Consider the following 12,476-nt stretch of genomic DNA (forward strand, 5'->3'; position numbering starts at 1 on the left):
ATGGACAAACGGCGTTCCTGCCGTGGATTACGGAGAAATGTTAATTGAACGCAATCCCGACGACCCCACATTTGTCGCCGTCAGCTTAATGACGTTTATCCAGGAGGATCAATCGGCGGCTTTATTTAAATCCACTGCTTTTGATTCGGGATTCGGCTTTCCGTTCATGCGCGCGTAATCGTTAAACCCCGCACCGCCCGAACAAAAAGGCACGCAAGGCGGAATCACGAATCCTGTACGGCTGTGTGCATACAGTAATTAGAGCAATCAGAGCGTGCTTATTACATCCCTTAGCTGAAAATAGGTTTCCTCGCTCGCACGCACAGAGAATGTACAAATGACAGATAAGAATTCTCGTGAGTGCTCGTTGATTTCCGAGGGTGGGGATGCGGCAACGAGTGCAGCCGAGTCCTGAATTTGTAAGAATAAAATTATCATTCCCATTCGAACGTAACGCGAGTATCGGCGGGGACGCGCCGATATCGCAAATGAGCATAACGCACAGATTTTTCTCCGCTGCAGTGACGCACATTGCGCGTCACGGCAAATTATCGTTTTCAGGTATGCGCAGTGACGCGCGATACACGTCATTGTAGCCGAGGGTACAACATAGAGTACCTATACTTTACCTCTAGCTCTTTATGTACTCGGGAGGTTAACGACCGGCCGGGAAGCTTTATATTAAATTATCGCGTTAACCCATTTGCAGTCGCAGCCACAACATCTTGTCCGATATTGGAAACTATCAGCTTTTTTCGCCAAAAAAAATTGTTTTTTTGACTCCTTGACCCATCAACGTTTCTGCGAATTCATTAAACCGTACGGAGATTTCATTTACGCACAAGAATTGGATACGAGTAATTTAATTCATCGCCGTTGATTGAAAAATTTGGCACTCGATGCTCAATGAGGGATGCAATCGTGTGCGTATAGTGGTTTATGTAAATTACTGAAATTCGCGAACCGCGAGGCTCATCAATCAAAAGCACATTTTAATTAAGATAGTTATCTGCAAATATTTACTTTCCTTATATAGCGGGGCAAATTTAAATATTCAAAGAACACTGAAGGTGAGAAGTGAGGCTCATAGATTACCGTAACGCATTATCAAGCCCTTGAAGTGCCAATTAGCGAATCTTAAACGTAATCGTATCTGTTACGGCTGCCGTTCGCGATAAAACGCTACTTTAAGCTCACGCTTCAGAGTGTATCACGAGAAATTAATGATTCTCTTCTACGCAACGTTGCCTCTCATCGACAAGCTGTCGCTCGAGGAGAATCCGCAGACGTAATATTCGAACAGTCGAGAAGTCAGATTTGAGAAAGAGAGCTTGCAATGCATTATCGGAAGTTCCTCAAGCACTAATTACCGAAACTGGGCGTTATCGAATCCGCCGTGGCTGTCGTTGCAGATAAACATTTTTCCGGATTATTCGAACGTGTCACGAGAAATTAATGGTTCTGCTCAATGCCCCGGTTAGTCGATCAGTAGTTTCTACGCGGAGCCCCGCCGAAATAAATGATCCAATGCGATATCGAACGCGACATTTGTGAGAATCGCGTCCGCACTGCGAAACGTCAGCCCGGTCGAACGCGCGTTTCATTACGCAAATGATTTTCCATTTATTAATAGCCGCGATTTGGCAACCACTGTTGTTTATCAAGCTCGACCATATACGTCCCGCGCGTGTGTGCGTATGTGACGCATACGTACGCCGGTTACTAGAGAATTAACGTACGTACGTACAGCGTCGTTCAGGGACGCTAATCGCCGACGTAACGTGAGTCGAGAATCCCTGATGTGATATTATTCGTGTCGCGAAATATCGCGTTACCGTAATATTAAATTTCGCGTAAAAGCTCTCGCGAGGAACTAGTGACATAGCGTTCCGAAAACCTGTGTGACTAGACAATTCGAGTGCAAGAATTAAGAAAGTTACGTTTGATTGTACGTAACATTTCTTCGATTATTCATTTTGCAAAAAAGAAAAATAACGCGCACTGAAAATCGCTTCCGATTTCGACTGTAAATTAAATCGATGTGAACGAATCGATTCGTCCGAAAAAGGAAAAGGGGTCTCGGATGTTGCAACAAGTAAAAACTGTCGTTTCTTGAGAGAGAAAGAGATGGTACGGAAATTGTTGTGCGCACACGCGTGTGTACGCGAGTCATATGTCAGTTCGCTCTAGCGAGCACAACCACAAATTGTAAATGATGGTGTTGTAAACGGACGCCGAAGACGAGCGTTCCTCGTGTATGCTCGTGGTGATGCGCGCGAAATTTGCACATAATACGCGAAAGCGAGTTTGGGAATTTCAAAGCAGACATCGCTGGCGGACGACAGATGCACGATGACGGTCGAGTTTCGCATTTCGACAACTACTAGCGGAAGCCGTACTCTCCGTGTATTAATGATTATCCGCTACGCTAGACGGGGACGGCCGTTTCTGATGACACACATTTTATGTAAATCATTTCAAACGTCAGTTACAAGTGCCACTTTCATGGATCTTTTAATTAAAAAAAAAATGCGCTAACAACGTTGCAAGCAAACAACGACATTATCTTGTTTTCAAGCAACGTCACTCTTTCTTTTTATCCTTCCTTCAATTTAATTGTCACAATTCTCAAAGTCCTTGAAAAATGATAGCCATTTAAATAGCGAGTAATCCAAACGACATAAGGAATGTATAAACTGCGTAACGCTTGAGAAAAAAATTGTAATATAAATATAATAATTATATTGTATAAGAAAGACGACCGGATGTTCATTGAATACTAACTATATGTATATGAATGGTATCATTATCGAAGACGATAGTAATATCACGATGTTACGATACGATTACGGAAAATGTGATACGTCTAATTACGACCACTCGCATGTCATCGTGAGATCGTTAAAGAATAATGAGCATCAATTTGATCGGGTATTACTTCGGCGAGAGGATGTTTTCTCCGCTGTCATAATCATCCCGGTTAATCGCGCAACTTCGAGCCCGTGCCCGGAATGATGAGTGCGTCTACTCGAGGAGTCGTTAACCCAATTGATCGACGCTGCGAAGAGCCCACCGGTCCGCACTTTCACCGAAAAACGCGCGAGTGCTTTTACTCTCGCGGCCTGAAATCCCCGGGCGAAAATTAAGCCCGCGACCTCGATACTCTCGTCGCCGTCGTCATCGTCGTCGTCGTCGTCGCGCACGCGTTAACTTGAATATGCATGCGAATTCCATCCTGTTTACAACCGAGTATCTGGCAAGCTCAACGGCGGCGACCGATCGTCACGAGTGACACAGATATTTTCTCAACTTCTAAAAGGCACCTACCGGCCAAGCGAACGCGCCGCGCGTATCGCGAACCGGTATATCTCTCTCTTTTCTTAAACAGCAAGCAATTCCACCCCAGGCACGAAAACAAATCGTTGCGCAACGCCGAGTAAAGTTATTACCGCATAGGCATTAAATCCGACGTTGAAACAGCGTTAGTCAGCGAGGTGCGGTCTTCTAACTCGGTAAGGATAGAAATCGATTAAGAACCGATTCCGAGCTCGGAAGTGCCCCCACTCTTCGTGTCATGTAGCCGATGTAGCGATCCGAAGCTCGCGCTTGAAAACAAATCATTGCGTAACGAGGATTAAAATTATTCTCACAGTGACATCAGATCGGCATAATGGCTTCCGAGCCGGCAGCCAGTTCGAACCGATTCCGAGTTCGAGAGTTCAGAACCGGTCTCCCCGTCAAGTAGCAATTTTGCTTCGCCAGCTCGCGATCGCAAAAACATATCGTTACGTAATCGCGAGTGTAGCTATTCCCGCCCAACATTGTTTACCTCCGCTCGCGGAAAAACCACTTGTGTTTTTAACATTCAAAACTTAATATCTGCGTCGTGCAATTCCAATGTATTAATGATAAAAGAATTTAAATTAATTATGCAAGCAATCGTGCGATGGTAGATAATAGTAGTTTGTACAATGATTTAAATGCCGTGCCATTGTCACGACTACCTGCGCTAAAAGTGTTGACTTGTCGTTCGCGCTGTTAGAAATAACCGTTTGCACAAGAACATTAGAAGTACATTAGGAAACTACAGTTTGTATATACATGCAAAGCGTACGAAGTACGCGTGGCCTGTTTTCCTCAAACTTCTATAACGACTTTGTGTGCATAAAAGTGAATAACCGCATCTAGCGACACTCGCTCGAGAGTGTCACGCTATTAGGATACGTGTGCTTGGAACTATTTATATAAGAGACGAGAGATAATGCGATAGGACGACGGTGCAACCCGACATCTTCACTTAGCAATTTGTGGGCGATTAATTGAAAAAAAATTTATTGCTGCATTAGATATTAAAATTATTGAATTTACTATAATTAGCAATATATAAAGCTTCAAATCTACACAGAGAAAAATTTCCATTGGATAAACCACTTAAATAGTATTTCCGATGGTTAATTTTCCCCGATTATGTTTTCCAATGAAAAGATGAAATGCAGTTATCGATGAAATTTTATCGAAAAATCGATCATATTTTTCAATTTATCGGCGATTAATGGACAAAAATTAATTGCTGCATTACAAATTATTGAATTTTCTATAATTAGCAATATACATATGAAGCTTCAAGTCTACACAGAGAAAAATTTCCATCGGGTAAGCCAATTAAATAGTGTTTCCGATGGTTAATGTTTCCGATAAAATGATGAAATTTTATCGAAAAATCGATCACATTTTTCACTTTATCGGCAATTAATGGGAAAAACTAATTGTTACATTAAAAATTATTGAATTTTCTATAATTAACAATATATGAAGTTTCAAGTCTACACTGAGAAAAACTTCCAAGGGATAAACCAATGAAAGTGTTTCCGATGGTTAATTTTTCCGATTAAATTATGTTTATAACTGATGAAATGCAGTTACCGATGAAATTTTATCGAAAAACCGATCATATTTTTCATCGAATGTGTTATACAATTTAATCGGACATTTTTCTCAATGTACGTTTTCTGGTTTTCTTTTTAAGAGTAAAATGCGATTTCTTAGCAACTGTAACTGTGATCTTAATTTCTTTGTGTGTATCTTCTTAGCGGTATTATCTTGTTAACCCCGATGTCGCCGAGACAACGTGTTACACCATCCAGAGTTAGATACGCGTGAAAATACTCGATCGGACGGTGAACGATCGACGACCTCATTGGCCGACGACACTTTACACCTGCAAATGCAACAGTCACATGCGAGCAGCACGCGGCGGACACCAATAGAATGTTCACCCCGGACGCTAACTGAGCGCTAATGACACTCGATTTAATCACAGGCATATATTATATACATATATGTGTACATATACGTATGCAAATGTATATTAATTATACCCGATATCCGCCGTAGTCTACGCGCAGTCTGTTGACAGAGCGTCTAAATTATATCCGATACACTGCTTAAGTAAATAGACGATAAGTGGCGGAGATTGCTTTTAATCGCGAGTTTATTCATATTAGATGATATAGTTTTAAGTACTCAAATTGAATTATCGTTGTTATACCCGACGATAACGAGAGACTTCGTTCACCACTAATTTCGTTCAGCTATTTATAGTTACGTCGTATTCAGTCTAATCTGCGAACGTGAATTATGTACATGTGTCACGGGAGGAAAATTAGCGTTTTACTTACGAATTACTCCTGCCGTTCATTCTCTCGTGTAACAAAGGTGTACGGATCATTATTTCCCCTTTTCCACTCCGGGATCCGGCAACACGCGACTACGAAATGCAATCTAATAAAGCCGCTTTATCGCCGCGTAACGCACCGTGCTTGCGGTACAGTGCAAAAGTCAGTGTGCAGCTATGCCGGAACACGGGCTACAATTTGAATGTTGCACGGCGTCATTTGCATGTCAAAGGAGAGTACAGTCGATTATGCTACCTGGTGCGGACGCGCGGTAGCAATATGATCGCACGAAGGTCGTAACCAGAACACGCGGAATTACGCACACGTGATTCTCGTATTCGACTCGAACGTGAACGGAACCCCTTCCCTCCCCGCCCCCCTCCACCCTTTCCCCCCTGCTGATCCGAGTCCAAATATAAACCCACGTGCCAGCATGTGAAAATTGGGCCTCGTATGCCGGAACGGATGAATAAACGCGTGCAATTTTCGACGGCGAGAAGTTCGACGACCGCTGAAATTGGATAATGAGCGATGCCGCGGTAAAATTGAAGAGAATCGTTCTTCGAGCTGAATTACGCAACAACGCCGTAATGACGATTACGCGGAGGAGCGGCGACGGTCCCATCAGAACTGAGAAAGAGTACGAGGAGAAGGAAAAATTTAATTGACGGTGATTAACTTAGATTTTGACGTAGTGCCTTGTTGTTTTCCCGATTTCTACGCGGAAAGAATTTTCCCTTAAAGTTTACTCTGAAAATCGTGTGATCGTGGGACAGCATGGCGTTTTGAACAAGTTTATGAAAGTTTTTTGAAATTTTGCCATACATTGTAAAAGCTACGGTATAATTTCAAACTCTCATAAAGTTCTTCAAAATGCCACGTTGTACTATGATTTTCAGGGCAAATTTTAAAAGAAAATTCTCTCCGTGTGGGATTTCACGTGGTTGCCTATCACCGATCAAGAATAATGACACGCGAAATTAAGCTATTTCTGTAATGCGATTTTAATTGCCCATTACTGCATCAAGAAGAATGAAGCAAGTGTGTGTCAAGTTATCGGCATGTATATAAAAGGAAACATACCTAGAACCGATTCTTTATCATCAGGGCATATATGTATAACGATGACCTAATAAATCGATATGATAGCATGTAATTAGGACAGCTATTACGTGACGTTCCTCGCAAACGCCCGTATACAATTCCTCGGAACAGGTGGCCCTATCGCCGACACGAGATGACTGACATTCCTCGGATATTCGCAACTGCGAACGTGACTCTGCGGTACATTCTTTCGCGAATCTCGTTTTACGTAAAAATTCAATATAAATGAAGGCACGGGAAGATCCGAAGAATCCGCCCGAAGAAAAATGAACTCGGGAAGAGAAGAGCAACAATAGGTTGCGCGGCTTGATATTTTACCATTCTCGAGACGCGGATTGATTACTTTTGCATTGATATCATCTACCATCGTTTCTCTTTCCACTTTTTCCTTAATTTTTTAAACAAAGATAGAGATTAGTTTCGACTGATAAAATTTATAATAATCTATAAGTAATAATCCTCAAGACTATTTTAAAATTCAATGCACAAGTAACAACGCACGTGATAGTAATCCGTAATGTACTGAAACAATGTCAGGTGCCTCTGTAAAAACCTTCGATAAAAAAAAAAAGTAATGGAGCATAGCTCCAAACCCAACATTAACTGATCGATCAGATACGAGTTATTATGTACAGTAAGTTTTCTAATAAGTCGAGGTACGTCAGCGTAACATAAAAATTACGAAGATCGAAGAGCTAAGACCTAATATCGCGTTAATTCGAGGCGTTATTAACGGCGCAAAAATAGAAAGATGATAAGGTAAACGGTAGATAAGTCGGAGTCGTTAGAACTTTTTGCATTCTCATTACCTGCATCGCGTTGACTCGCCACTTTATGATAATAGTCACGTAGGAATGCAATTTTCCGTGCAAAATTAACGTTGTAATTTTTATGTATCTGTAAAAACGTTTCTCTTTGTCTATATTTAAACCGCGCGGTCTATACTTGACGCAGTACGGTTGTCGCCTATCGAATCATTGTCATCAGTACGTAGAGCTTTTTCTAAACTCATCGATCACGCGTGCCGACAGCAATTATTGTACGTACAGACTTGAGATTTATACGGAAATATATGCTGCGATTGATTTTGCTACATTTCACGAGGATTACATGTATATATCTCTTGTAAAAATTTGTGTGTTGTTAGAATGCCATCTTTATTGTGGACTCACCTTTTCGTCGAGGTTGTTCAGATCCGGCAGCTGAAAAAGAAAACACAAATTGTATCAGTAAATTAGGAAAATTATAATATACAAACGTAATTTATATTTGAATCGACGTATTTGAAATTCGAGTCAGAGCGAAATCAAATTATTAGCCGCGTTAAATAATTTCGCGTCCAACAATCGCGATATCAGAAGGAAGAATTATCTCACCGGTCGACGAGGCGTGTTATTAAAATTAACGAGCTCAAGATATTAAATTTTAATTAATGTAAAGCCAAAAATTATCATTTTTAATTAAATGTTAATTAGTGCAAAACCAGATAGGATGCTTAATCTCACAACCAGATGCAACATTGTCGATTGATGCAGCAAAAGTACAATACTCGAAATAACAATTAACAATTCATAATAAGACCGATATACAATATAAATGTCGAACCCAGAGAGGGACCCTCGCGGGAGGACGTCGAGAAAAGAGGCGGCTCATACGCCACCTACCCAAGTCATTTCGAAATGATATCTCCGGCTTTACCGACGACACAGCCAGTCAACATCGATCCGCGCGTGTACGAGAGGGAAAACGCTTTGGCCGCCGCCGGCGAGGCGCCCGGCAACGTCGGCAGATGCCGCCTAGCGTCGTAAAATTGTGAGATCCCTCGCAAATTGAAGGAAATTGATGCCAATTTGTATCAATCAGCCGTCGCGGCTGGTTACATTCTCGCGAGCTCTGCACACAACGTGTTGGGATTAATTTAATACCCGATGCGTCGGACTGCTTGATTAACTTTCATGGTCGTCCGTACGTGCTCCGAAAGAGAAAAGGATGCACACGCCGGGGCCCTACATAACATTTTCTGCGGAAATCGATTTATCTGACACGTAATATAAAATGCGAGTACATGTCGCGGGGAACGAGAAAAATTAATATCGCCGAATTTATCCCGCACCGTTGAACGGGAGCTCACGAGAGAGCTTTAAAAGGAATCGAAACAAATACTTAAAATAATCAGACTGCTCTCTCTCTCTCTCCCTTTTTCCTCAATCCAATGTAATTTTGTCAATGTAACATACCTAACGCGATAAAAAAGAAGAATTTAATAAATAAGTAATCAAACAGGCTCGCGTTTTTACAAAATCATATAGGAAAAAGCCGATAATAGAACGAGCTACAAAAAGGTCGCAAAAATAAAATAAAGACTAATCCATTACATTTAATATGATAGATGGAAACACAATAGTTTTACAAAAGATTAAAAATATATAACGAACGTTCCTCGTTTTTCGATCAGCTAAAAAAATGTGTGTATATTACAATTAATGATTTACTTTAAAATGGAAACAGTTAATCAATGCGTGTGACGACAATTAATCTTATAATATAAAAATTCTTCCGGCACCTTTCTATACCGGAAGACCGGGCCACCGCTAATTCCTTACTCTATGGGATAAAATAACCGTGGTCCGGGATTCATATTGAAGTGCGGATGCCGCGGGATGAATTGATCCGGCCGGTGGATCGGATTATCGAGAGAGCTCGGCTATCGATTAAAGTTCTCGGCGGTCCTTTTATGCCGCCTCCTCTCGTCCATCCGGACAATATCGAAACCGCTGACCGAGGACGGTCAGCGGAATCCGTCGCCGCTCCAGTAAATGTGTAATCGCGCATAAATCAGAGCGCGGGGAAGGAGCGTCGTCGGCGCCGCGCGATGCATATTTATGCGCCCGCAGCACCGAGAAATTAAATTCACACATTTCATCGGCCCTATAAAGCATGCGCATATTTCGTACGACGGGGAACGCTGAGAATGCAAGTCGCGGGAGGGGAGGGCGGGAACGAAAGGGACCCAGGATCCGGAAGAGATTCGTGCCTCCCGTGATCTCTTCCATTGTCCGCGCATACTAATTGGATTGCCTTCATTAAGACATTCGCGAGCGTGGGCGTTGCGCGACGGATTCGTTAACGATTCAACGCGGCGCGGGGCGATGCGAAATTTTTCTACAGTCCATATATCTTCTCGCTACGGCACCACGACAGTCGTATCCCGGATTGCGGTGGGCGAGACGCGCGAATGTCTTATATTTATTCATAAGATCCAGATTATATACGAGATACGACACGCCGAATAATTCGGTCAGGGGAAGGTAAACCGAGCAATATTTCAAATATGAAACATTGCATCTACCTCTTATCGATTTGATTAATTGCAATTTTTTGGAAAACAAGACCGACTTTTCTTAATCTCGTCAAATTATTGCGTTAACGGAAAATTGAGCTTTAACCGAACTCACATATTTTTCTTATAAAATTTTAATAATTTGTGTAATCACGTAATTATAAAATATCGTAGTTTTATGAAATTATAATTTGCAGTTTCATAATTATTCAGTTTGCACGGTGAACACGCGTAATGTAATATATTACCAAGATCTTTGCTGAGATTTTTGCACGCTTCCGATCGACTGAGCGCTCGCCATTGTCGGTCTACTGTGATCCATTTCCACACGTCTTCGCATGCCATCGTGTGCGCGAGATTGAAGATTGGGAAATAGTTTAATGAACCGTAAGTAGGTAATTGTGTGTGCATGCGTCTTGCACGGTCTGTTCCCGGATAATATCTATCAATGAATACGGCTCTATTCTGGAAAATAAGTCGAAAGAGGGCGCGTCTTAAAATAAAACCCGTAAAAAAACTGTAGGTCGATCATCTTTAACACTGTCTAGTTTCCAATAAAACTCACTATATCAATCACAACGAAATTTATAAAATTATATTTAATAATCAAATATTTTAGAACAATTCTAAAAAGGATTATTAAAAAATATACCGCAGATGTCATATATTTAATATAGACGTAATAATTAAGCGAAGATGTATTCAGATAAATGATCAAGTGTATATTCGTGGAGTTTCCGTAACAATTCTCTTCGAGAATAATTTGCAACGAATAACAAGCCGCTGACGCGGAAATAATGGCTCTATCTTGTTTGCGTTTTATTAGAAACATAAACAAATAGCACGTTGTTGATTATGCATTCTCGCGGTCTATGGCATCCTATGCATAATCGCGCTTATATACACGGTTTACGCCGAAATCTCGTATGCGCACACAATTTGTTGCAACAGCATTGTCGGCCGCTTGACGACAGCACTTTACCACGCGTGCGATTTACGCGACGAATAAACTTTGATTTACCGGCACTATTTCGCCGAACAGAATTTTTGCCCGTGCGTCCGCACAACGTGGAGAGAAAAAAAAAGACCGACTCTGTCCGCCGCGCTATACAGCGCCGTAATGTTGAGTAATCCATCGATTAGACTCGCCTTTTCACGACTACTTGATAAAATTAGCGTCCTTGTGTATTTTATCTCGCGACCATTATCTCGCAATTTGAAAATTTCCTCGATATCTTTACTCGTTCCAAGAATACTTTTACTCGCAAGCTTGGAAAATTTAGCACCTCCGCTGGTCGCGTTATGGCCAAGTAACTGCATCTTTACACCTCTACCGTTGTAAATGGCAACGAACAATTTCGAGCGATACGATATGAAGTATTTCGTCTGCAGAATATTTTACGAGTTAATGTTGCAAAGATAGTACTAGACGGTTATTCGGGAATAAATGCACCTTTAAACGAGTCGAATGGTAAATTATATTGTACGTCTTTCAATAATTTCGCGCCAGCTGCCGAATACCAACGCGATAATTAACGAAAGAGACCGACAACGTCGAAAATACAATACTAATCGCATTATTTTACATATACATATTATTGAATCCTCCAATTGTATGAATTATTTTACTTCTATTTCGTCAAATTATAATAATTATGTGACAATTATTTCTGAACGTGTATCCACTGGCTTATAATCGTTACGCTCGTCGCGAATTTCTCTCTTATTTCGACATTTTCGAACAGCATTGTCGATTAAATATCCAAAATCTCGACGAGCGGTTGTAGTCTTCCGTGAAATTGCACGAAGTGCAGTACCGTTGCAGGTTAAGGAGACGAGTTGGAGGGAGAGTCTCTTTAGTATTACCAGCCTCTTTCGGAGCAGAACCTCCTTCGTTTCAGCATTCGCCGATACTCTTTGCACGAGTGAGCGAGAGAGACAGAGAGCAAGTTGCCCGCACATGTAAGCCGGTAGAAACTGGCTCTTCCTTTGAGGTTCGTTCTCTCGGTCTTGCCGAACGAAAAAATTTACCGCGAGCCTCTCTCGTCTCGTCGAAATTTATTTCAACTCGCCTCCCGCGAAGCTCTCATCCATCTTTCCGGTCCGTAAAGTAGAACTCGAGGTACGTTTCAAGAGTCGCACCGACCGACGGACGTAAATTCGCGCGAGCACGCAAGACCACGCGTAACGAATTTACGGCCACCGACAAACGGAAGACGTTCATATAACGGTGATGGTCCCCGGACCAATACCGGCAATAGCGTGCAAGAAACCAGAGAAATATGAAAAGCCTAGACGGATTTGCAAAGGGAAGTTCGGCCGCAAACTTCAAATCCCTTGCTGGTAGCACACTAGTA

The 12,476-nt window shown here is 41.8% G+C and overlaps 1 protein-coding gene across 1 annotated transcript in view; it reads right to left on the reverse strand.

The window, feature by feature from the left end:
• Positions 1 to 12,476, reverse strand: part of LOC105568156 (sestrin homolog) — a 193,659-nt gene that overhangs the window by 124,511 nt on the left and 56,672 nt on the right. The window contains exon 6 of the mRNA XM_012023585.1: positions 7,952 to 7,981. Within this exon, the coding sequence (XP_011878975.1) occupies positions 7,952 to 7,981 (30 nt within the window). The remainder of the gene's footprint in view (positions 1 to 7,951; positions 7,982 to 12,476) is intronic.

The sequence above is a fragment of the Vollenhovia emeryi genome, unplaced genomic scaffold (assembly GCF_000949405.1).
Source record: "Vollenhovia emeryi isolate VEMERY1.0 unplaced genomic scaffold, V.emery_V1.0 DF939131.1, whole genome shotgun sequence".
Lineage (NCBI taxonomy): Eukaryota > Metazoa > Arthropoda > Insecta > Hymenoptera > Formicidae > Vollenhovia > Vollenhovia emeryi.